The sequence below is a fragment of the Pelodiscus sinensis genome, chromosome 20 (assembly GCF_052426305.1).
Source record: "Pelodiscus sinensis isolate ZL-2025 chromosome 20, ASM5242630v1, whole genome shotgun sequence".
NCBI lineage: Eukaryota > Metazoa > Chordata > Testudines > Trionychidae > Pelodiscus > Pelodiscus sinensis.
Window position 1 is genome coordinate 21,046,783 of NC_143071.1, and position 27,404 is coordinate 21,074,186.

The window sequence follows — 27,404 nt, forward strand, 5'->3', positions numbered from 1 at the left end:
AAAAGCTCATGATACCATCTACATGTTATGTTAATCTTTAAAGTTCTGCCAGACTATTTGTTGTTTTTTAAGTTTATCCTTTACAGACTAACTTGGCTACCCCTCTGAAGATTAATAAAGATGTTGAACAAAACTGGCCCTAGAACTCATCTTTGGGGCACTGCGCTTAAAACTGACCATCAACTGGACATCGAACCGTTGATGACTACCCGTTGGGTCCAACAATCTAGCTAGCTTTCTGTCCACCATTTATCCAGTCCATACTGCCTTCACTTGCTGGCAAGAATATTGTGGGAGACTGTATCAAAAGCTTTACTAAATTCAAGGTATTTTATATCCACTGACTTTCCCATGTCCACAGAGCCAGTTACCTCCTCATAGAAGCTACTCAGATTGGTCAGGCATGACTTTCCCTTGGTGAATTCATGTTGACTATTCCTGATCATTTTCCCCTCTTCCAAGTACTTCAAAATCAATTCCTTGAGGAACCACTCCATGATTTTTCTGGGGACTGAGATAAGGGTGACTAGTCCCTGGATTGTCCTTTCTCTTTTTTTAAAGATGGGCACTACCTTTGCCTTTTTCCAATCATCTGGGACTTCTTCTGATCTCTACTAGTTTTCAAAGATAATGGCCAAAGGCTCTTCAGTGACATTTGCCAACTCCCTCAGCACCCTCTTGCTCTGTCCAATGATGATAACCACTTGGCTGTGTGTGTGTGTGTGCTGAGTTGACTTTGCGTAAGTGGTCAGTGCAGCAGACTCTGAGAGAGTCCCTAAAGACCACAATATCAGATAAGGATCACAGGCACCAGACCAGGCTTATTGTCAAACAAAGTATAGTAATAGTTGTTAGTAAACTTTACTGAATCACTGTACATATGTAGTGCCTTTGTACATATGTACTTCCTGACAATGGACCACTCAACTCAGTAAGTGCCACTGCCCCCTCGTCCAGACCAGGACAACCCCTCCAAGACACAACTTTATATACAGGTACAAACAAGTTACACATTATTCCTGATGGGTCAGGTTGCCACCCTCTGATATTTACTTAGATACCACCATCACCTTGCACATGGCGGTTCGATCAAACATCTCTATCCATCGTGCTGTCATTTTAGACCCTGTGCTCAACCTGGGTAGGTATGTCCTGTAGTCTGGGGCAAGTGTGTGGGTGCCAAGATGCTTCTTAATGAGGTGTTGTTACCATCCCTCTGGAATATGCTTTCAACCTGTGCTTAACACCAATTAGTATTTTACACCTCCGCCTCATACCAGTTAGTGTTTTACACTATCTGCCCTGTTCATTTCAAGTTCTGTGAGCAGGGGCTGGCTCTTGTTCACAGCTTATCTTAGCTTTATGTTAGCAAAGTCTCGACCATTGTTGGCCACGCCTGACACCTCAAACCAGCCCTGTGATATATGGGTTTATGTTTCAGGCCCTCATTTTACTACACCATGGTAAAATCTTAATCCCACTGAAGTCAATGTAAATTTTGCTATTGACTTCAGTGGAGCCAGAATTTCACCCTAAGTGCTTTTATGACACTAACATGTGATAGTGTGAGTTTTTTCTAAAATAGTGTATGCTGACTTATGAAAGTCATATATTTATATGGCTTGGAATACTCCTAAAGTAAAGCAATTGTATCTACAATGCTGATCTTTTAATCATGTATTTGTAATATACAATGGTTAAACATAAGTAAACTTTGCATAATGGTATCTGGACTAGTGAATAATACCACCGTCAACTTTTGTCTGCCTTTCTTTAAAGGTTTGGAACTAACATTCTTTTCTGGAGTATATGGGACCTGTATTGGTGCTGTGAATAGATTTGGCACGGAAGAGAAAAGTCTTATTGGACTCTCTGGTATTTTTATTGGCATTGGGGAAATTGTAGGTGAGTCTAAAGAAATTTAAGTATAAAAATGTAGTTGTTGAGATTATTGAAAAGATTCTTTGTACACAAATATATACAGCACTACACATGTTAAACTTGAAGCAAAAATTGCATATGCAAGAAGTACAGTTCTACTAAAATTTGCTACAATACTTGGTGATGACCTTTGCAGTCCCTTCTAGTCCTATGATTCTGTGATTCATTATTGTGCTGTCTCTTGTATAGTTATTTATACCAGTACAAAGTGAGTGCAAACAAGGATGTGGAATATTTCCAGATAAGAGTTTTAGCATTTTACAGCCACTTTGCACTGAAATAAATGACTATATGAAGTGAGAACAACAGTGAATCCAGTCTGTAGTGCAGGGGTGCCCAAACTTTTTTCAAAGAGGGCCAGATTTGATGAAGTGAACATGCGTGAGGGCCGACCATTTTGCCTGACATTCTTTGAACCATTAAAATTAAATGCAAATTAACTATTTTATGCAAAGTTTATTGCAAACGGCATACTTTTCATTTCGTCACATGGATGACAAATCTAAACAGGTGTTAAATCACTCTGCCTTTCATATCTGAAGGCCAGATGAAAAAAAAATCCAGGAAGCTGAAATATATGTCAGGAACATTGTAAAGTACATTACATATTATTGGTAATAAAGGTTGTCTGTCAACTTTTAAGTTCAAAAAATATGAACAGGAACATAACACCAAGTACACATGTTGTGTCCAAATATATTTATAACTGATTTAGACCAACTGACATTAACTGAGATTTTACAATGTATTCATCTCAATACATATGGATTCGTTAGGGGCCATAAAAGATATAGGAATGAAGGCAGGGAGATGGGAGTGTAGGATTGGAAGATGGTGGTGGGTTAGGGATGGAAGGGGGGGTGGACTGCGGGCCATGGAGCTCCGGCATAAGGATTTGCAGCCCAGATTACCCCCTCAGGCTCTCTTCCCAAATCTGGTTCTCAGTAGGGTGCAGGCATGTAAAGCTGGTGGCTTCCCTGTGGTTCCATGTCTCTCCATTGTGCCCTATGTGCATGGAGCACATCCCTGTACCCCCTCTCTTCCCCCCCGGAGGAGCTCACTTGCCAGCAGGAAGGGCACATATGGAGCACTGCCATCCTGCAAAGACAGGAGGTAACCGGGTGCGGAGAGCGGAGGATTCTCTCGCTACCTGGCCGCTCGCATATAGCTCAGCCCCTTCCCTTCGCTGGCGAGTTGGGTGTCCAGGAGCACCTGGAACAAAGGGGATTCGTTTGGAGCTGGGCCTCATTTTACTGATTGCATTTGGATTTTGTTTACATATGAGGCCCACAATCCCACAGAGCATAGCCCTTCCTGACAGGAAGAGGCTTCCCTGGCAGAGGCTTCCTGGTCACCAGAGAGTTTCTGGCCAGGGCCACCCAGCCTCTGGCAGCCCAGCTGCAGCCAGGGATTCCCTGGTTGCAGCCAGGACCGGTCACGTGGCCCAGCTGACGCTGGGGTTCCTAGGCCAGGGCAGGAGCTCCCAGGCACTGCCTGGCCCCACTAATGCCAGGGGTTCCCTAGCCACGTTTCTTCACTAACGCTGAGGGTTCCCTGGCCAGGGTGGGGAAGTCTCCCCAGATGCCAGGGCTCCCCAACACCTGCATTGCTTCTGCCTCCGGGGCCCTTTGGTCCAGCAATGTCCATGGCCCTGCTGGACCACGGATGGTGCCAGACTAGGGAGTCCTGGATTTGGGAGGTTCAACCTGTACTTCAGTTGAGGCTTAATCAGTGCAGAGTAGAGAGGAAAAATTAGTAACACTTCTGACACTCCTGCTAATACATTTACTTTTTTGCACCAGTGTTACACTGTTACCCATATTTAGCAGGTGGCCCACTGTGACCTCCAGATCCCTTTCCACAGTACTCCTTCCCAGGCAGTCCTTTCCCATTTTGTATATGTGCAATGTTATTTTCTAACTGGAGTACTTCGCATTTTTACTTACTGAGTTTCATTCCATTTACTTCAAAATATTTCTCCAGTTTGTCCAGATCATTTTGAATTTTAACCCTATCCTCCAAATTACTTGCAATCCCTCCTAGCGTAGTATTGTCCGCAGTACTCTCTATGCCATGGGTGGGCAATCTTTTTTTTTATATGGGGATGTTCCAAGATTTTGGTAAGTGATCAAGAACTGCACTTTTTCTAGGGAGGGTGTGGGTCTGGGACAGAGTTGGATGGATAACAGAGCTCATGGTAGGGGATTGGTGTGGGGTCCGAGAGGGAGTTTGAGTGAAGAAGGGGGTTGTGATCTGGGGCACAGGATTGGCATGCATGGTCTGGGAGGGGGCATGGGTATGGGGACAAGAGAGGATAGGGTTGCCAGGTGTCCAGTTTTGAACCAGGCAGTCCGGTATTTGAGCTTTCTGTCCGGGAAACAAATTGAGAAAATATTGGACATTTTGTCCAGTATTTTCTAATTAAGTAAGTTTTTTTATTATCATGTTGAGTATCAGTACGTAGTTGCGTACTGCCTGGCTGGTAGATATGCTCACACAGCGTGAGCGTGTCTACCAGCCAGGCAGAATGCAACTACACAGTGCGTGGGGCGGGGCCAGGGCAGGATGGAATCCCCGGGACCGGACTCGCCCGTGCACCCCGCCAGGACCGTGCGCAGGACGGGCAGGACCCCAGGATCTACATGTGCCCGGGACAGCCCCACTCCCCACAACTACCTCCCAGCCAGCCCTGCTCCCCGCTGGCCAGTTCCCCCCCCCACCTCGCCCCCGTCCAGCCCCATTCCCCCTGACTCCCTCCCGACAGCCAGCCCTGCTCCCCCCAAGTCCCTCCCAGCCAGCCCTGCTTCCCGCTGGCCGGTTCTCCCCTCTCCACCTCCCCACCCCTCCCGATCTCCTCCAGCCGACCCCGCTCCCCCTGACCTCCTGCTGGCCAGCCCTGCTCCCGTCCCGGCCAGTCCCATCCACCATCTGAGATCAAGTGTTTCCGGTATTTTTTTAAGCCATCTGGTAACCCTAAAAGAGGATTCTGGCATGGGGGAGTGGTGTAGGAGGAGGTGCAGGGTCTTGGAGGGAGTTGTGACCTCACACAGAGGGTTTGGGTGGTGATTTGGGGCAGAGAGTTTGGGTCAGGAGGGGATGGAGTGACAGGGGCTGGCTTTGGCTGGGAGGGGCTTACCTAAGCAGCTCCCAACTAGCAGCTCAGTGGGCCCCTCAGGCAGGCTCCCTGCAGCCCCAGATAGCTCAAAATAGCTCCATGTGCCCCTCTGTGCTGTGTATGTGGGGGAGGGGGAGAGGCTTTGGTTTCCAGCTAATAGGAGCTGATAAATAATGCTGGTGGAGGAGGCAGCATGCAAAGCCTCCCCCATGCAGGTTCTGCCACTCTCCCAGGTGTGCAGGACCCTAGACATAGAGCAGGAGGGAACTGCTTTTAACCTGGCCCCTCCCAGTTGCTGCTTTGCAGCCCAGCCCTGAGAGAACCTGCTGAGGAAGAGGTGGCTTCAGCTCCCCTCCTGGCTCAGCTGATGGGGACCCCAGCACTCAAGCCCAGGCAGGAAGCAGCAGTTGCCTCCCCAACCAGGTTCTTTCAGGCAACCACTGCACAGGACTGCGGAGTAGCATCTCAGCAGTTGGAAGGGTCTCTGGCATCTGGGCCATGTGTCTCATAGGCCCACTCCCACCCTCCTTCTGTGTCTCCCCCTCCCTCCCAGTGCCTCCTGCCCTCTGCCAGCAGCTGTTTGGTGGTATGCAGGATGTATTGGGGGTGGGAGGGACAGGGACAGGGGTTGGTAGGGGTCTCTACTTGCAGGAGGCACTGGGGGGAAGGAGAGGCCTGCCAGTGGGTGCTCAGCACTCACTTGTTTTCCTGTGGGTACTTCAGCCCTGGACCATGCACAGAGTGGTGCTTATGCAGCTAGTGCTTTGAGCACTGTCCCATAAAACTTCTGTCCACCTTTCACTGATGACTCTGACAACTCAGAGTCACTTCTGTCACCTGTTATGTTGTATTCCTCCCTCCATGGAACCAAGAAACCACTTAGCTGATCTCTGCTCTGCCTGATCCTCCTTCAGGGTCTACCATAGATACATTTATAATGTACATTTTCAACATGTGCTGCCATACCTGAAGTTGATTTTTTTTCTTTGTACGGTATATATACAATTTAATGGAAACCTATTAAAACATGTTTATTTTTGTCATTATACTAATAATTATGTTTTCTTTTCCCCCTTCTACAGGAGGAGGATTCTTTGGCTTAGTGAACAAAGATAACCGCTTTGGCAGGAACCCAGTTGTGATGCTTGGCAGTGTGGTCCATTTTATAGCCTTTTATTTAATTTTTTATAACATACCAAATGATGCCCCCATTGCTTCCTTTGAAGGAACAGATAATATGGCTTATATGAATCCAAGGTACAAAGTGTTTTGTTTCTCCTGACCAGTGTTATTCGAAAGCATAGAAATGTAAGGCAGTGGTAGGGACCTCAAGAGATCTTCTAGTCCAGTGGTCACCAACACAGTGCCCGCGGGTGCCATGGCGCTGGCATTTGTGTGCACCCGCCAAGTGCTCAGGGCTGGCCTGGCCCCAGGCACGTGGCACATGCACGGTGCCGGAGCCGGCCCCGGGCGCATGGCGCATGGTGAGCGCCGGCCCCGGGAGCGCCGCGAATTGGCCGCCCGCGCTCTGGGCGCGCGGCGCATTGAGGGAGCACCGGCCTTGAGCGCGCAGTGCTTGAGGGTGGGGGGGAGCGCCGGGCGTGCAGCGCTTGGGGGTGGGGGGGAGCGCCGGTCCCGGCCGTGCGGCCCTTGGAGGGGCCCCCGGCCCCGGGTGTGCAGCTATGGGGGGGGTGGTCCGTTCCCGGGCATGCGGCTATGGGGGAGGCCCCACCCCCGGGGCGCGCAAGGGGGGGCCCCGCCCCCAGGCATGCAAGTGTCCCCGCCCTCTGGCGCCCAGCCGGCGAACGGCCACGCCCCCTAGCGCCCAGCAACCTCAAATGGTTGGGGACCACTGTTCTAGTCCATCTTCCTGCATTGAGGCTGTATTAATAAATACAGTTAGACCATCCTTGACGGGTGTTTGTCTACACTGTTTTTAAAAAGCCTCCCAGGGCAGAGATTATACAACCTCTCTTAATAACCTTAATTATCCTTACACTGTAGTTAGAAAGTTTTTCTTAATATCAAATGTAAATCTTTCTTACTGCAGATTAAGCAGGTGACTCCTTGTCCTACCCTTGGATGTAGAAAACAGTTTATCACTATCCTCTTTTCAACAAACTTGGAGAGAAGTAACTTGTTCTCTTGGAAAGGCAGCTTCAAGATGTTTTCACTGATTAGTGGTCAAGACTTAAGGGTTTCCATTCTCAGTAGCTTCAGATGTACTAGCAATTCATACCAAAATGCAAGGGGTTAAATGGCAGGTCAGAATGCTGTGAGTTCATATTAAGTGCATTGTTTGTGAACATTATTATTGATGATCTGAGAAATGACTTCAGTTACTGTGGGTGTTAATGTTTCCAGATATTCTAATATATGATAGGGCACAACTAACAATTTTAAAAGCCAATTGAATACTCACTGTTCAGGTCCAGCATATTAGCTTGTGGACAGATCTGTGTGTCCATTACATGGGTGCTTAGTGTTTTGGAGTGGGCATCAGAAGCTTTCTTGCTTTGAGCATGCATGCCTCAGGTAAGGGCCAAGCAGGAATTCTAATATCTGAATAGGGTAGAGACTATTCTGTTTCTGTGCCCCCATTGTTCTAATTAATGGATTTATTCTCCCACACCTCACTTCCCTCAGTCCTTTATTCTCAAGCTGAGGTGTCTGCTGAGAAAAGCCGCTCCGCATCTCCCTGGTCTGCTGGGGGGGAAGGGGGGGGGGCGCTAGCTTCACATCTCCCTGGTTTGCTGGGGGGAAGCACCTAGTGCAGGGTTGCCTCACCCCGTTTGTAAGTAGGGATCCGATGTAAGTCAGATCCATGTAACCCGGGGACTGCCTGTATTGCAATCTGAAAGGTCCTTTTAAAGCCTCCCATATTCATATACTTTTCATGCTTCCATGTACCTGGCTGGCAGATTGCATTATTACTTTTCTTGTTGCCTGGGAAAGCATCAGGGGCTAGCTGGCTGCAGGCACCAATATCCAGGTATGCGTGCCCGTTCACAGAGGAAGTCCTAAAGTGAGGTAGTTGTTTTAGCATCTCCAAGTCAGCATAGGGTTCACTGGCTTTAGCAGAGGCAGAAAACTTAGAATTTCAGAATAGAATGGAAATATTTCTTCTACCCACATCAGTAATTTTCCATCAAAATTCAAACCTGAATACAATTTTCTGTTTATATTTCAAGATAAATCTGACAAAACCATTTATTTGTATTGAGAATCTACATAATACTAGCAGTAGCCAGTGGCTGAATATTCCACTTATAGCTGGTTTCATTTTTCTCTGCAGCAAAGAGGTGGCCATTTTGTGCAGCTTTCTGTTGGGACTAGGAGATAGCTGCTTTAACACCCAACTCCTCAGTATTTTGGGGTTCCTTTACTCAGAGGACAGTGCACCTGCCTTTGCTGTCTTCAAATTTGTCCAGGTATTATCTTGTGTTTAAGTAGCAAAATCAGACTGTGTATATGAACATGTCTTTTGGTAGTGAATAATTAGTATTCTACTGAAATAATTCCGAATTTTTTTTTAGTGAGCTCAATAAATTTAATACTATCCTTCCCAGAAAAGATGCAAACCTGTTCTGTTTTATGTGCAAAAACTGGTTCAAGTAGTAGCAAGGTTCCCAGTTGCCAGCCCTCCTGCGACTGAACTCCTGGCTGCCTGGGCTCTGGTTCAGGAACACCAGAGAGTCCTGGTTTTGAGAGGTTCAACCCATACCACAGGTCACTTGAATCATAGAATCATACCTGGTTGTGGTACAACCAGTTGTGCCTAGCACTTAGTGAGGGGAGCATGGGTATAAGAAGAATTGAAATGGTCATTTTAGATGTTTTAAATCATCACCCCAAAATATTTATAATTCTGCCAGTTGTGGACTAAATTAGAAGCCCTTCATCTAAATGAATGCTTTATCCTATTCGGAATGGGTTGTGTTGATTAACTAGCAGACACTGAATCCAAGTGGATTCCCTCTAAAAGAAGAAAGCTTTCAGGTTTTGAGTTTTCCTAGATCATTTTTTGTGATCCTCAAAAAACTGAGCCATGAAGGACTGGCATGACTTGCCCAGAGTCACACAGTAAGTTAGATCTGGGAACCGAGCCCAGGTGTTCTAACTGCCAGCGATGTGTTTAAGCCAACTACAACAAGCTGCCATGTTTGTAAGGACTTTTATTATTTCCATTGATTTGCTGATGCACCATTCTATTTTGATACCATTATCCAAATAGTTAAGTATTTACGGTGATGATGGGTAATGCTAACAATAAAGGTTCTTCTTCGAGTAGTGTCCCCGTGGGTGCTCCACTGTAGGTGAAGGGTTGCCCTGAGCCACAGATCGGAGCTTTGTATAGCAGTTTCCCCTGTTGAGCCACGCATGCCCAGGAGGCGTCTCGAGCCCTTCCCGCCTCCTGAGGAGCGTGACTCAACCCCCTCCCTTTCAGTTCCTCTTTAACCGTCCTCATCAGCGGACGGAGCAGCCAGGAGCTCCCTGTCAGACTGACTACTTTCCTCTTAGTTATTTAGGCATAGTTAGCTTCCCCAGTTTTATCCTAGTTACTCTTTCCTTGTTTCTTTATAAAAAAAAATAGAAATAGGAAAAATAGACTTAATTAAATCCCCCCCCCCCCCCCCCCCGGGGGCTTGAACTTACCTCAGACCGGGACTCCGGTGAACCAGCTTTCTCCCGCCTCTCAAAACAAGAGGTCTCAAAACAAGAAACACATAAAAACTTAAAAAAAAAAAAAAAAAAAAAAGCAAAACCACATAAACTGTAACAATATAGAAGATAAATATAATAATTTCAAGAGGGAGAGAGCCCACAATGTCCGGCTCCTCAGGTTTTAAAAAGTGTGGTCAATGCCGGGACCCAATGCCGGCTTCAGATGGCCACTCGGACTGCATACGGTGTTTGGGGGAGACCCACTTTCCCCACAATTGTACCCACTGCAATTCCCTGACGGCGAGAGCCAGAAAAGACCGTGAGCTCTGCCTCAGGATGATTTTATTTGAAAAAGCTCTACAGCCTGCGGGAGAACGATCTGCACCGCGGCAAGAGCCTCCGCCGCCTTCCAAAAATGCCCTGTGACCGAGAGCCTCTCCATCCCGCTCTCTTCCAGCCTCTTCCTCTCCCAAACACAGAGGAGAGGCACACCAGGCTGGGAAGTCCCCTGCCACTAAGGCTTCGGGGCGATCTTCCCACTCCGCGCCGGTATCGGGGCGCTCAACAGCTGAACGGCCCCGGGAGCGCTCTAAGAAGCCGGCACGGCATGAAAAGCCGGCGCCGATTCAAACCGCGGTGCCGCTTCAGAGCGCGGCACCGCTTCCAGCCCCCGGCGCCGCTTCAAGCCTCTGCAGCGCCGAAAGCTACACCACGGCTTAAAGCTGCTGTGCCTCTTAAAGTCACGGCACCGCAGCAAAAGGATGGGCAGCCTCCGAAGCCACTGACACCAGCTGATGCTCCGCTGGTCCTCCCACAGCCAGACAAGCAGCCAGATGAGGCTGCTAGGGATCAGCCCCAACAAGAGACTGATCCATACAGCAGGCATCATTATCTGTGCCTGCCCTCTACTTCTTACTCTCCTGAGAGGTCTCCATCAAGGCAATCCCCTCCCAGGTCGATATCACCGTTGTCTCTTCACGACGCTCCCCTTCCTGATGATGACCACCGCACGGTCTATTCCTCACGACATCCGTCACCTGGGAAGGCTCGCTCCCACCATTATAGGGCTCCGCCACAACATGGCCCATGGCACCCATACTGGTCTTACCCACCTCCACCTTATCCACCACAATGGGGACCGTGGAAACACTGGGAGCCATATGGACACCGCTCCCCACCTCGTTCCACTGCATCCCGGAGAAGTTTGCCTCAGCCACAACCCCTACCTCCACCAAGTTTTTCGGAGGACGAGGTGAAACAAATCTCAGACAATGCCTCAGATACTCAGTAAACGTCACACACTCTGATGCCCTTGATGCACAACCAGAGGATGCCGTAGTACCATCAGACACTGGAACGATTGACGATCTAAAACAGTTCCAAGAACTATTCAAGAGAGTAGCGACAAGCCAGAATGTCTCCCTGCAAGAGGTGCAGAAGAAACAATACCAATTGTTAAAGAATCTACATCCGACACTACAGGGCAAGATTGCCCTACCCATAGACGAGGCAATCATGGAGACCTCAGAAGATCTATGGAAGACGCCTGCATCCATCCAACCAACTAACAGGAAAATTTACAGAAAGTACTTTGTCCCCTCAAAAGACAACGACTTTCTCTTCACTCACCCACAACCTAACTCACTAGTCGTGGACTCAGCACAACAACGAGCGAAGCTTCCACAGTATAGGACGGGCAATGCAGACAAGGACCACGAAAAGTTGGACTCCTTTGGCAAGAAAATATATTCTCCTTCGAGTGGTCCCCGTGGGTGCTCCACTCTGGGTGCTGGTGCGTCCTCGCGCCGGCGACCGGAGACTTTTCTAGCTGTTTCTGCCACGGCGCGCAGGCGCCGTGGCGCCCTCTAGTGTTGTTCGAACTGAAGGGCGCCTGCGCGCGCGCGGCTCCTCAGTTCCTTCTCTACCGTCCTCGGCAACAGACGGAGCTCTCTCTCTGCCAAATCTGTCAGAGAAAAACAGTTAAAATTATCGTTTTTACCCCCCTCTTTCCTCATTATCCAACTTCTTAGACCCCCCCTAACCAGTTAAACCAAAAAAAAAAAAAAAAAAAAGTTTTCCCCGGTTGCGGTTCGCCACTTGTTCCCCAGCCCTTCATGCCCGGCTCGCCGGGCTTTAAGCGCTGCGAATCATGTCGGGACGCCATGCCGGCATTAAGTGTCTGGGGGAGGCACACCAAACGCAGAAGTGCCAGCACTGCTCTAAGCTAACAGCCAGAGCGCGACGTGACAGAGCCAACAGACTCACGACTCTCTTATACGAGAAGTCGCTCCGTCCCTCCTCAGACGACTCGCCTCAGCAAGCTAAGGGTATGGAGAAAGATCAGCCTCCTACCCATTCTTCCTCCGCGACACCAAAATCTGCTCTCCCTCCGGCCTCAGCTATGTCCTCAGGATCGCCGGTGAGCACCGTGGACATGCCGGGAACCTCCGGTGCGTCTAAGACGCAGGCACCGCATAAGAGAGCTCATTCTGAGCCGAATCAAAAGGCAACGGCACCGGCCGCTTCGGCACCTAAGCCGTCATCGGCTCCGACGGCACCGTCTATGGAGCGCTCGGTACCGAAACAACACCTAACGGCACCGGGCCCTGCACCGAAGAAAGCCCGCACCGAAAGCCTATCCAGTAAAACCTCGGTGCACAGAGGTACGTCGGCACCGACATCACCGCCGAAACCGCACCGCTCGGCACCCTCTCAAAGCCGAAGCCGGTACCGATCCCCGGTGCGGAGTCACACCTCGTCGGCACCGCCATCCCCAACTTCCTCCATCCATTCTACCAGATCACACCATTCTTCAGCTAGTGGCATCGGAACCGAACCTAGAAGCAGATTCTCATCACAACATTCCAGCCCGTCTCAAAGACTTCCATCCTGGCAAATGCCTGCGGTTCAGTACGCATACCCTCCCCCCCCCGCACCAATGGTATCCACACCAATACCCATATCCTCCACCGCCATACGCCACACAATGGCAACCGTGGAGTCCACACCCAAAGAGGTCTCACCACCGACCCTCATCTACAGTCTCTAGGCCACCTCCAGCCTCTCCTCCTGCTACCACATCAGCTACAGAGCCAAACTCTCCTGCTCCTTCGGATGGCCATGATTCACTTTCTGACGGCGAGACCAGATCTCCGATGCATAACTCCTCTTCCTCCCCAGACGAAGCGGTCACCACTGATGCCCCACCGTCGGGAGATGACACAAAAAAGTTTCAAGAGCTCTTTAAACAAGTAGCACTAGCTCAAGAAAAAGATCTTCAGGAGGTCCAGGTCAAACAATATCGATTTCTCCGCTCACTTCAACCCCCAGCAGCTACCAGAATCGCCATCCCGATGGATGAGGCTATTATGGACCCAGCCAACAACATTTGGCAAACGCCAGCGTCCATTACCCCAACAAACAAGAGAGTAGACCGCAAATATTTTATCGCTCCCAAGGATATGGACTTTCTGTTCACCCATCCACCCCCTAATTCCCTGGTAGTAGATTCGGTCCGACACAAGGGTAAACAGCCTAATTTAAGATCAACCCCACAAGACAGGGATCACAAAAAGGTGGACATTATGGGCCGAAAGGTCTATTCTTCTTCCACACTACTCCTTAGAGCGGCCAATTATACCGCTATGCTGGCAGACTATGATAATGCCAATTACGCGAAGCTCCAGGACCTTCTTCAACATCTCCCGGAGCATAAACGCCCAACCCTCCGTAGCATTATGCAGGAGGGCCTGGCCATTTCACGCACAGCTTTACAGTCAGCCATGGACGTGGCAGACACTGCGGCTCGAATTACAGCCTCCGCAATAGTCCTACGCCGAATGTCATGGCTACAACCCTCTGGCGTCCCTAGGGACCTTCAACAAAAGGTCGAGGATTTACCCTTTGATCGCACCAATCTATTTGCATCCAAGACCGATGAGGTGCTACATTCTATGAAGGACTCCCGTACAACCCTTAGAACTCTAGGAATGTACACTCCTCCTTTTAGAAGGAATAGATATCAGCCTTACCAACGACCCAGGGAACCATTCCGTCAACAGCCCAAATACGATTTCCGTAAACAAAGACCACTTCGCCGTAGACCTCAGCGTCAACAGCAACATGCCACACCTCATCCCCCGGCTGGCAAGCAGCAGGTTTGAAGGCCTGGTCGAGAGCCAGGAGGCCAATCCGTCGACCCTCCCGATAGCTACCCTACAATTTCACTACCCCCTCCGAGCCTTTTTCCACCAATGGTCCCTCATTACCTCGGACAAGTGGGTTTTGAATCTAGTCCAGTCTGGCTACGTCATCCCCTTCACCTCTACCCCGCCCAACCACCCTCCTACCCTTCCCTCTTTCAGGGACCCCTCTCACGAAACCGCACTCCTACAGGAAGTCTCACGCCTCATTCAACTAGGCGCAGTAGAACATGTACCAACACAATTCCGCGGCCGGGGATTCTACTCGACGTACTTCCTAACCCAGAAGAAGACAGGAGGCTGGCGTCCCATTTTAGATCTCAGGCGCCTCAACAAATACATCGCATACCACCGTTTCAAGATGGTTACCCTTTCAACTATCATTCCCTCTCTCGACCAACACGATTGGCTTTCGGCTCTCGACCTTCAAGACGCGTACTTCCATATTACAATTCATCCTGCTCACAGACGCTTTCTACGATTTATAGTGGGTACCCAACATTACCAATACAGAGTACTCCCGTTTGGCCTTTCTACGGCTCCCAGGGTATTCTCCAAGACTCTATCAGTCGTAATGGCCTTTCTCCGACGCCAAGGCATCATAATATTTCCATACCTGGACGATTGCCTCATAAAAGCTGCGTCTTTCCAAGAAGCAAAGGCCGTGACAGACACCACAATAGACCTCCTACTCAGTCTCGGGTTCCACATAAATTACGCAAAATCCACTTTGCGTCCCACACAGAAACTGGAATTCATAGGCGCCCTCCTCGATACAATCACAGCAAGGGCCACTCTTCCCGATCACAGGTTCGCAACGATATGCGACCTTGTCCGAGCAACACAGGCGGCACCTACTGTCACGATCCGCCATTGCCTCAAAATCCTAGGGCACATGGCCTCTACGACTTACGTCGTCAATCTCGCCAGACTCCACATGAGGCCCCTTCAGTCCTGGCTCGCTACGGTATACAAACCCTTCAGAGACCAAATGAGCAAGCATGTTGCGATCCCACCTCGCGTTATCAATTCCATGCTCTGGTGGACAACCCCTCGAAACATGCTACACGGTGTCCCCTTTCAACGTCCAGCGTCTACTCTAACACTCATAACAGACGCATCACTCATGGGATGGGGGGCTCATCTGGGAACCATCACAGCCCAAGGCAAATGGTCGTTCGTAGAGCAAGCACTCCACATCAACATTCTCGAGCTACGGGCAGTCAGATACGCATGCCAGCATTTCACTCAGCACATAGCTCACAAGACCATCACCATTATGACGGACAATACCACATGCATGTATTACATCAACCGTCAGGGTGGCGCTCGCTCCCCTTCTCTATGCTCGGAAGCCACCAAATTTTGGACCTGGTGCCTATCCCATGGGGTCACCCCCTCTGCAGTATACCTTCCCGGAATACTCAATGTCACAGCAGACACCTTAAGTCGCACATTCATGGACCAGCACGAGTGGGAGATCGACAAACGCGCCCTCACACCGATCTTCCGTCTTTGGGGCCATCCAGAAGTGGACCTTTTCGCTACAAAGAACAATCGCAAGTGCCACCTCTACTGCTCCAGGGGAGCCCTGGGCAGGAATTCCCTCGGAGACGCCCTTTCCATCGCATGGAACGCCTCCCTCCTCTACGCCTTTCCCCCCCTCCCACTCCTGCACAGAGTCCTAGACAAGATCAGATTGAGTCAGGCACGCGTGATTTTGGTGGCACCTGCTTGGCCCAGACGAACATGGTATCCTTACCTCCTCAAAATGATGATAGCAGAACCGTATCCCTTCCCTCCACGCTGCGACCTCCTCTCACAAGATCACGGTCAAACCCTTCACCCGGACATCACCAGGCTGAAACTCCACGCTTGGCTCCTTCATGGCTCCATGATGCCGAAACTGCCTGTTCAGAACAAGTAAGACACATATTAATTAATAGTCGCAGACGCTCTACTAGGAAGACCTACCGCTACAAGTGGACGCGTTTTTCCCTATGGTATGCTCAGACTCATGCAGACCCACCACACCTTGCTCCAATACATGACTTATTGGACTACTTACTCTCTCTGAAACATTCCGGTCTAGCACTTAGTACTATTAAGGTCCATGCCGCAGCCATAGCAGCTTTCCACCATCACCCTCCAAGCTCTTCTTTCCTCGCTGACCCAATAACCAAGCGCTTCTTCAAAGGCCTGCAGAACACCTTTCCTCCGGTTCGTCCGCCAGTCCCCATTTGGGACCTGAACCATGTCCTCAAAAGCCTCACAAAACCCCCGTTCGAGCCGATAGCAACCTGCTCGTTCTCTCATTTGTCGATGAAGGTGGCTTTCCTAGTCGCCATCACCTCCAGTAGGAGGGTGAGTGAGCTTGCAGCTCTGATGGCTGACCCCCCATATACTGTGTTTTTACAGGACAGGGTGGTACTTAGACCCCACCCTAAGTTCCTACCCAAAGTACTCTCTCCCTTCCACGTGAATGAACCCATACACTTACCTGCATTCTTTCCTAAACCACACACTGAACCGTCCCACGCCGTGTGGCACACTCTCGACGTCCGACGAGCTTTGGCGTTTTACATAGACCGCACGAGACCATGGCGGGCCTCGCCTAGACTCTTCATCTCATACGCGGATAGATCTAAGGGACAAGCAGTCTCATCTCAAAGAATCTCTAAATGGATTACATCCTGCATCAAGACCTCTTATACTTTATATAACAAAGATTTACCTGGACTTATCACAGCTCATTCCACTAGAGCAGTGGCTGCCACGACCGCTTTTCTCCATAATGTGCCATTACAAGACATTTGCAACGCCGCTACCTGGTCATCCGACCATTCCTTTGCACAACACTATGCTCTCTCCACCTCGATAGCATCTTCTATGGCGGTTGGACAAGCAGTGCTGTCTACAGTTACTACCACACGGCTCCAAACCCACCTCCGCGAGCCGACAACTGCTGTGTAGTCACCCAGAGTGGAGCACCCACGGGGACCACTCGAAGGAGAAGAAAGAGTTACTCACCTTGTGCAGTAACGGTTGTTCTTCGAGATGTGTCCCCGTGGGTGCTCCACTACCCTCCCTCCTTCCCCTGCTTGGAGCCTGATGCTCTGGTGGGTAGAGAAGGAACGGAGGAGCCGCGCGCGCGCAGGCGCCCTTCAGTTCGAACAACACTAGAGGGCGCCACGGCGCCTGCGCGCCGCGGCAGAAACAGCTAGAAAAGTCTCCGGTCGCCGGCGCGAGGACGCACCAGCACCCAGAGCGGAGCACCCACGGGGACACATCTCGAAGAACAACCGTTACTGCACAAGGTGAGTAACTCTTTCTTCCTCTTCAACCCTACAACTCAGAATATCAAATTACTCTGCTCTCTTAGCAAATCACAACTTTGACAACTACTCAAAACTGGGAGAACTAATGGCGCATCTCCCTGACTCCAAAAGACCCATCTTAAAATCAATAGTTCATGAGGGCCATATGATCGCCCGCACCGCTCTCCAAATGGCAATGGATGTAGCTGACACTGCAGCCCGAGTTACAGCTACAGCGGTGGTGATGCGTAGAGCTTCTTGGCTCCAGTCGTCTGGAGTTCCCCGTGAACTCCAGCCCAAAGTGGAGGATTTGCCATTTGACAAACAAAAGCTATTTGCAGCCACTACGGACGAAATGCTCCACAACAGCAAAAATTCTAAGTCCACACTTCGCACGCTAGGTATGTGCACGCCACCCTATAAACGCAGGCAATACAGCCCATATAATTCATATAATCGATATCGGTATGGACAATACAATCGACCACAGAGGCCTTATGAAGACAACAGACCAAGACAGCGAGGTCCCAGAAGGCGACCCAACCAAGCCCGCCCGCTAGCTAACCAACCATCTAAGCAGCAAATTTGAACATTTGGTCGAGGGTCTGCAAGACCTCCCGTTCGATCTAGCACCTCAACATGGCCATCTATTCAACCACCATTTGCGCGCCTTCCTCCCACAGTGGGAATCCATAACATCGGACCACTGGGTCCTAGAGATAATTCAAGTGGGCTATACCATCCCTTTTATTTCTATCTCCCCTATCCTTCCCCCCCCCCCCAAGAAGTCAATCGGCTCCTTGTCATTGGGGCTATAGAAAGGGTACCCCGAGAGTTCCATGGGAGAGGGTTTTACTCGAACTATTTCCTGACTGAGAAAAGAACGGGGTTGGAGACCTATATTGGATCTCCGCAAACTGAACAAATTTCTCAAAAGATGACTTTTCAAGATGGTCACTCTTTCCGCTATCATTCCTGCGCTAGATTGAGGGGACTGGTTCGCAGCCCTCGACCTCCAAGATGCCTATTTCCATGTAACCATCCACCCCTTCCACAGACGCTACCTACGCTTCACGTTGGGACTAGACTATTTCCAGTACAAGGTTCTTCCCTTCGGTCTCTCATCAGCTCCGAAGGTATTTTTGAAGGTACTGGCGGTCGTAACTGCGTATCTCAGACGGCAGAACGTCGTCATATTTCCCTATCTAGACGACTGCCTTCTAAAGGGATCCTCATACGCCAAAACCGCCACTATGATACATACGACCACGGCCCTCCTCAGTCGTCTAGGCCTTCTAATCAACCAAGACAAATCAATTCTGCACCTGGTTCAAGATATAGAGTTCATTGGCGCACGCCTGGACTCAGTTACAGCCCGGGCATACCTACCTCAGCAATGCTTTGCAACCACGCAAGAAATTATAAACGGGATGCTCACAGTTCCTACCACCACAGTACTTACATGCCTCCGACTAATGGGACACATGGCTTCCACCACCTACGTAGTCTACCATGCTCGTCTGCACTTTCGATGTTTTCAGCTCTGGATTGCAACCGTTTATATCCCATCACGACACCCTCGAAACAAAACGGTTACTATCCCACCAGACGTGCTCGCATCCTTACGATGGTGGACAGTGTGAAACAATCTTCTGGCGGGGGTTCCGTTCCAACAAATCGAACCCACTATTCAAATCACCACAGATGCTTCCCTGCTCGGCTGGGGGGCACATATGGACGGTCACGAAGTTCAAGGCAGGTGACACTCTTACATATCAATCTCCTTGAATTGAGGGCAGTAAGAAATGCCTGTGTACACTTTGCCTCTGACATCGCCAATCACACAGTCCTCATCCTAATGGACAACATCTGTGCGATGTTCTACATAAACAGACAGGGTGGAGCCCGCTCCCGCTCTTTATGCGCGGAGGCTATTCGCCTGTGGAACGCGTGCATCCGCAACCAAGTCACCCTTATAGCATCCTACCTGCCTGGAGTGAACAATACCAAAGCGGACTCCCTCAGCCGAAACTTCACCGCAGACCACGAATGGGAGTTACATACAGAGGTGACAAACTCAATTTTCTACCAACGGGGATGGCCGTTGATAGACCTCTTTGCTTCTACCCAGAACACCAAATGTCCCCAGTTCTGCTCACGTGCGGGACTTGGCAAATGCTCTCTGGGGGATGCCTTCCTAATCAAATGGACAGCCCCCCTACACTACGCCTTTCCTCCCATACCGCTCATCCCAAGAGTTCTGCGCAAGATCCTGAGAGACAAAGCCCCAGTCATCCTGATTGCACCATCATGGTCTCGCCAAACCTGGTACCCATACCTTCACAGGCTAGCGGTCCAGCCTCCCCACCCACTACCATACCGGATAGACCTACTATCTCAGGACAACGGCAGGATACTGCATCCACAACTCAATATCCTGCATCTTCACGCATGGCTTCTCTCTGGTTCTCGGAGGTAGAAGAGCGCTGCTCCCAGCGAGTAAAAGACGTCCTCCTCCATAGCAGGAGACAGTCTACTCGGAAAACTTACCAACAGAAATGGACACGTTTCTGTCACTGGTGTCAGCGAGCCAAAGTGGAGCCTCATGCCTCACCACTGAATACCATCCTAGACTACATTCTGGACCTTAAAGCATCAGGACTGTCAATCTCCTCTCTAAGAGTACACCTCTCTGCAATAGCAGCATTTCATACCTCAGTAGACGGCTTCTCCATTTTTAACCATCCTATTACAAAGAGATTCCTCAAGGGACTCCAGAATGTGTACCCACCACATAAGGCCCCACCCCCTTTGTGGGACCTAAATCTTGTTTTGAACTGCCTCACCAGACCTCCCTTTGAGCTACTGGCAACAGTACCACTTCCCTTCCTTTTTATGAAAGTCTGTTTCCTCTTAGCCATTACCTCCGTTAGGAGGGTGAGCGAACTCGGAGCATTAATGTCAGAACCTCCTTACACAGTTTTCACAAAGGATAGGGTCATACTTAGACCCCACCCCACGTTTTTGCCAAAGGTCTGTACAGAATTCCATCTCAATGAACCGATTGTATTACCTACCTTTTTCCCAAAACCGCATTCTTCGCAGACAGATGCCAGCCTGCACACTCCGGACATCTGGAGGGCTCGGGCCTTCTTTCTAGAAAGAACAAAACCATTTCGTAAATCTGAAAGGCTTTTTATCTCCATTGCTGAACGATCCAAAGGGACACCAATATCATCGCAACTAATCTCAAAGTGGATATCGACATGTATAATCAAATGCCACTCTCTGGGCAATAGACCGCTACAACGCCCACCACGAGTGCATTCTACTCAAGCCACAGCTGCTTCTACAGCCTTTCTGGGCAATGTCCCCTTAAGAGACATTTACCGGGCAGCAACATGGTCTTCAGACCATCCTTTTGCTAAACACTACGCTATCCTTCCACAACTCAAGAGTGATTCAGCAGTTGCCACAGCAGTACTCTCTACCACTGCTAAACAATGACTCCAGCTCCCTCCAGCCTTACATTGAATACTGCTTTGTAGTCACCTACAGTGGAGCACCCACAGGGACACTACTCGAAGAAGAAAAGGGAGTTACTCACCTCGTGCAGTAACGAGTGTTCTTCGAGATGTGGGTGCTCCACGACCCTCCCTACCTTCCCTCTGCTCGGAGTCAAAATTCTCGGGCGGAGACGAGGAACTGAAAGGGAGGGGGTTGAGTCACGCTCCTCAGGAGGCGGGAAGGGCTCGAGATGCCTCCTGGGCATGCGTGGCTCAACAGGGGAAACTGCTATACAAAGCTCTGATCTGCGGCTCAGGGCAACCCTTCACCTACAGTGGAGCACCACGGGGACACACATCTTGAAGAACACTCGTTACTGCATGAGGTGAGTAACTCCCATTTCTTTAATCTATTTAGGAGCTAATGAATATTGTAGCTTGAACCCTTAACAAGGGTGGAGTGCTCTTGAGCAGCTCCACTTGGTAGACATTTGCACTTATGTCATACATGCATGCCTCTGCTTCTGTAATAAATTGCTGTAACACCGGAAAAAATTATTCAGGTTACTGTTTTATATACTGTTTTCATCTCTTGGATGTGATGTGCATGAGACAGTGGTTTCAGTGCCAGAGAACTGCATATAGGACACTCTAAATACCCTTGTGTGCAGTGTTCAATTCATCCACTGAAGCTCACTTAAATGACAAAAGTTAAGTTGATTTTCTGTTAATCAGAACAAACCAAATATAGATATATAATAAAGCCTTTTTACATTTAATATTTGATAAAGGACTATATTTTCTAAGAGAATTAAAGGGTAAATGTCTTTCTATATGCATGTCCGTAATGATAATCTTTACATAGAACAGCTAGACTACATACCTGCCTATGTTTTGTGTTTTTTCTTTCAGTCCATCTGTGCTGCAATTGCATATTTCTACAGCAACTACTTTCTTCTTCAGTGGCAGCTCTTGATCATGGTGGTGGTTGGGTTCTTTGGAACAATCTCCTTCTTTACTGTGGAGTGGGAAGCAGCTGCATTTGTCGCCCGTGGCTCTGATTACAGCAGCATTTGATCCAGGTGCTCCCTGATGCGAGAAGATGCACAGGAACATATTTATTGAAATCACTTGTGAAGGTGAAAAGATCAAAACACGGAGGCCAGGATGAAGGAAGCCTCTGTTAAAGCTCTTTCGGTGTAACTGATAGGAACAGTCATAATGAAACAGAAAAACAAAATGCCAAAATTAAAAGGCTCTCTTTCTTATTTTAATCGACGTTAATGTGCAGGTCACAGAAATTACATATTAGAAAATGGAAGGAAAACTGGGGTACTATGCATTGAACAATTTTATTCTGATAAATCCCTTTGCTGGGTGCTTATTTATCTAATTTTTCTCTTTATGATCATGCATCATAGAAATTTTAGCTTCATTACTCTCAAATAGTTTTATTTTTACTTACATCCAAGCTCTGAACATATTTACCTTGTAAAAATTCCTTCTGTGTATGAGTGATGTAGGATACAGTGTGCTGCAGCATGTCTACATTTCTGAGAAATCAATCTAACCTGTGGACTTTAGTGGCAATAGAAATGTTTTAATGGAAACTTTGTGTTGCTATGCCCTCCATCCTTTGGTTCCTAAGTATTTAAGATTGTTGATATCCTATTTTATAGCTTAAAATTTTTCTAGGCTCAGCTTTAAAAAAAGAGAACAATCTTAAGTATTATAGGCTGATATGATGTATATTTGGAAGAATTTGGACAAGATTTTCTTTATTTTAGCTTATTAGAAGGCTAAGTAAAGGCCAAGATGACTAAGGGCCTGAACCTCAGAGGTGTAGAGCAACTGAATCCCCATTTATATTGTTGAGTTTGTGAGAGCTCAGGACCAGGCTATAGATTAGGTTGGCTGCCATAACATTCTCCAGGAAACGCTATGCAAGGATTCAAAATGACATGGCTCTCAGCTTACCAACATTGAGTTCATGGGACTACTGACATGCTTAAAGTTACTCAGGTTAGAGGTACAAGTATTTATAAGATCAGGGCTTAACATTAGATGTTAGTAATGGCATTTTATGATGGGCACTCTTTCCTTTTTACCTTTTTAAAACACAAGAGAGGAAAATGGACTGTAAAAATTGTCCCTTATTACTACACCTACAGTACCTGCTCCCTGTGCATTATCTAAGTAATATCAGAACAGCTGATAGACAAACATATTTTATTACTTAATAGAACATAGGAAGAGTGTATAATAATTTATTCTGCATTACGCATCATCAAAAAAAAAACGACAGCTAAGTTATGAATGTAGAATTGGTGCTAATGTATGCAGCAGATTCAACACACTTAGATTTTTGTTTACCTCGTTGAACTTGCAATGCTGACCATCCTTTATTACACTTCAAATCTTTTTATGAGCTCTGAGTTGCTAAGGAAGCATCTTGTATTTAAAGATGATTAAGAAATATTTAGATGATGTTTCAGTTTTTCATACTATGTCATAGCTACTTAGATATGTATGGAGGATGAATTTGGTATTGAATTATAGGAACCCGGTGCCTCTCTCAAAATGGTGAGTCATGTCATTCTCATGTGGCACAACCAAGCCTGTCCATTATAAAATGGCGCAGTACACAAATGTAGGGTTTTGGCTTTGGGTTCACATCATGTTTCTGCTGTTAGATCAGAAAGGTGTTAGTGAGAGAATAATTGAAACCCCAGATATTTATCTGGAAAGTGGATAGGTGAGGGAACCTCTTAGGAATCTCAGTGAATAAAGTGTAAAAGGGAGAGAGATGGAGAAGAAAATGAAAGGGGAGAGGAGCCAATATAACAATTTCAGTCAAACTAAAAGGGAATATTCAGCTCATGGAACCAAATTGAATCCATGTGTATCATGTGGCTAGCTGCATATTAATGCCTTCCATCTACTCTTTTTGTTCAGTAATTTCAAATATAAGTTTTTATATACTATTCATGATAAATAAAGACATTAGGAAATCTTCAGTGGTTAGATATTTTCCTACTGCATTCTTATTTATATTTTCTTCAAGTACCAAAAGGGATAAATAATTTTAATTAAGAGATAAAAGGAATCAATCTTCGTTCTGTTCTTGGAGTCTGTTCTCTACAGAGAAGAAGATTTTAATTGTTAAATGTTCACAAAGAACAATTCTGTTTGGTAATATGTGAGTAAACAAATTGGTGCTTATGGTGGTGAGTGCACTGCAAATGTATTAAAAATAATAATTTCATTTTAGAAGGAAATGCTTTTGATGAGATTGTTTTTAAAAATGGTGCTTTATTAATGGACGTCTGTATGCAGTGTTGCTCAATTGAAGTAATAGAAGAATGCAGAATGTTTAGTAAAATCTATTGGGAAAGATTTTCACCTCTAAATTTTCACAATTTTAGCAAGCATTTTGAACCTGATTTTCAACTGGCCCCGCTCATTGCTGACAGTTAGAGTTGGGGGTTCTCGGGACCTCTAAACATCCAGAGCCTTTTTCTCTTTCTGTTCTGCCTAGTTCGACTGAAAACCAGGTGACCTAAAACACAAGGGAAGGCTAAGAACTTCTTAAAAGATTTATTAAAGTGAACTAAGTTTGCTTTCTTGAGCCAAGTTTCATAAGAAATTTACAAAATTCTTCAAGCCATATTATGAATACCAAACATTTTAAAACTATAAAACCTATGAATATATTGTAGCCCCGGTATTGTTGTAGCCCCGGTGGTCCCAGGATATTAGAGATGCAAGGTAGGTGAAGTAATACCTTTTATTGGGCCAACTATTGTTGGTAAAGGAGACAAGCTTTCAAGAGAGACAGAACCTGACCTGAGGAAGAGCTCTGTGTAACTTGAAGCTTTTCTTTCTATCTTATTTTAGTTCTAAGTTTAAGAGCAGTAGGAAAAAATCCTCAATTATTCATGTAAACATATGATATATAACTGCATCTAATCTTGCAGAGTTATTCCTGTAGAATGTCAGGATGTGAAAAGTATATCCAAGCTGCAGAGGATAAAGCTCATTAGTCATCTGTTTTTGATGAGACAATCAGCAGTAAAAAGGTTAATAATGTTGACACTAATTATGCTCCCATCTCTGTCAGCATTTCTAAAGCTCCTATCACCATATCTAAGCACTGGCAATAAGAGCCAATTGAGATGAATGAGGTAAAGTCTCATCTCTCTTGGAGCTTAAACCATTGCTCACTGAATTCAATTGTAGTCTCTCCATTTTTTTTCAGTGTGAATTGGATCAGGGCCAGGCCTTCTGTGAATTTGTTGTAGTCTGGTTTGCAGACTCCAGAATGACTGGTGCATTGATTTATATTGGGAAGATTATCTGCAGAAGCAGAACTACAGCTAGATTGAATTTAGTTAGCTGCAAATAAATATATTTGTTTATTTTTTGTACCCTTTACTCTTTATTCCTGTGATGTCACATTGTAAGTACTCAAACAAATGGCAAAATCCTTTAGGAAGAAAGAAGAAATCAGAACTGATATTCGTGACTTTTTAATGCAGAATACTCTGATTTTTTAAGTAGGTTTTCTTTATTCATCATAAAGTAAAGTTCTGTGTAAATTTCTTTTTGTACATTTTGCAGTTCTCAAAAGTTGACACTTACGAAAACAGTAAAATGTATAAAAAGGTGTTTTGCAGTCTGGATGTTTATATTCTTTGTTCATCACTAATTGATGTGTTTTAATTTGTATTGTTTTAATGTCGAGTATAATCCACACTAGTAAATTTGGAATGAGAAGGGAAACTATTGCAGTGGTTTATTTTACAAATACAGAGCTCAATGATTAGCTGATATAAATTGGCAAATCTCCAATTGACTTTAGTGGAGCTAAAGTCCATCAACTGAAGATTTGGTCCAAAAGTTGTCACTCTGGCCTGTCCATTTGTTTACCATCGTGCTAGCTGGTTTTGGGTACAAGCAGCTCAAACCATAGCTTTACTTGTGATCAGCTGGCACTATCATGATTTTTTCATTCTAAAGTGAATGTAAAATCATGTTGGTTAACATGACACATCATGGTCATGTTTAACATAACATAATTTTCTAGCAAAAAATGAGTCTTATAATGCTGTGTCTACGCTGATACTTCTGGAGTTCTTGCAACTGTACCAGTGCTAGCAACAGTGGGAGGAGTAGCAGAGACCAGATTCCATTGTGTTTTTTCACCACATCTCTTAACCTTTTGTAGGTGTGTCAGGGGGTACGCCCCCGCAAAGGGGCTCGGCCCCCTCCGACCGGGCCTGTACAGCACTCCAAAGTCTCCACGCAAAAGCCCCGGCCCTTCTATCAGGGCATATACGGTAGCAAAGTCTCACCCCAAAAGTCCCGACCCTTCTATCAGGGCATATACGGTAGGAGAGGCCTAGCCGCTCTGGGAAGCCTCTCCTGGCCCGGGGCTTGTTTGTCCAGGGAAGGGAAAAATGGGTGGTAGGGGGACCCGGGCCCTCCCTCTCCACCGGGTCCCAGCCCAGGGCCCTTTAGGCAGGGTCTGTGGCTCCTGCCGGCTCGGCGGGGGATCCGGCCGATACACGCCGAGCCAAACTTTGTCTCCCTTGCCCTGGGCTGCTTCCTACCACGCCCTGGTTCCCCCCGGGCCCCTTCGCCTCTCAGGCAGTACCTGTCGGGGTTGAGGGTGTGCTCCTGCCGCTCTGGGTCGGCGGCTGCTTTCTCCGTGTCCAGGTCCAGCGTGGGCGACAACTCTGGACCCAGCGGCTGCAAGAACACCGGTCCGGCCTGGTCTCCTTCTTCGCCCTGGGGCCTCCCTGACTGCTGGGCTCCTTCTGCCTTTATACCCGGCCGCTGTTGGGAGCATGCCCAGCAGGTTCGGAGGGGCGGGGCCTTCTCTGCCAGCTGGGCCTGGGCTATCCCCTGCTCCTCAGTGCGGGGCCTGTCCGCCCCGTCACACACCTTCACCCTTAAATGGGTAGTTACAGTCTGCCTTGTCCAGGTTTCTTCTTCTCCTGCTCGGGAAAAGAAATCGGCATTCATATGAGTCTTACCCGGGCGGTGGGCCACTTCAAAATCGTAGGGTTGCAGTGACAAATACCACCGCATTATCCGAGGATTCGTGTCCTTCATATTATGTAGCCATCTCAGAGGGGCGTGGTCCATGACCAGTCGGAAGTGGCTACCTAACAGGTAATACTGGAGTGCATCTATGGCCCACTTTACGGCCAGTGCCTCTTTTTCAATTGTGGAGTATTTCTGCTCCCGGGGAAAAAGCTTCCGGCTCATATAGAGCACCGGATGCTCTTCACCGTCCACTTCTTGGGCTAGTACGGCTCCTAGTCCTCTCTCAGAGAGGTCTGTCTGGAGGATAAAGTCTTTAGCAAAGTCTGGGGGGAACAACACGGGTTCTTTTACTAGACGTTGTTTCAATGTGTGGAAAGCCTCTTCACATTCCGGTGTCCATTGTACCTTTGTCGGCATGGACTTCTGAGTCAGGTCTGACAGTGGTGTCGCCAATGTTGAGAAGTCAGGTATGAATCGGCAGTAGTAACCTGCCAATCCCAGAAATTGCCGAATCTGCTTCTTCGTTTTCGGCCTCTTCCACTCCTGGAGGGCTTGTACCTTGTCGACTAAGGGTCTCAACGTCCCTCTCCCCACCGTGTATCCCAGA

General features: G+C 47.8%; 1 protein-coding gene across 4 annotated transcripts in view; it reads left to right on the forward strand.

Annotated features, from left to right (window-relative positions):
- The window catches only part of MFSD11 (major facilitator superfamily domain containing 11), a 56,166-nt gene extending 31,002 nt beyond the window's left edge, over positions 1-25,164 (forward strand). For all 4 annotated transcript variants that reach the window (XM_075903578.2, XM_075903579.2, XM_075903581.2 and 1 more), the window contains exons 11-14: positions 1,780-1,905; positions 6,139-6,313; positions 8,352-8,487; positions 21,659-25,164. In XM_075903578.2, the coding sequence (XP_075759693.2) occupies positions 1,780-1,905; positions 6,139-6,313; positions 8,352-8,487; positions 21,659-21,823 (602 nt within the window). In that variant the 3' untranslated portion in view covers positions 21,824-25,164. The remainder of the gene's footprint in view (positions 1-1,779; positions 1,906-6,138; positions 6,314-8,351; positions 8,488-21,658) is intronic.
- Positions 25,165-27,404: the final 2,240 nt, after the last annotated feature.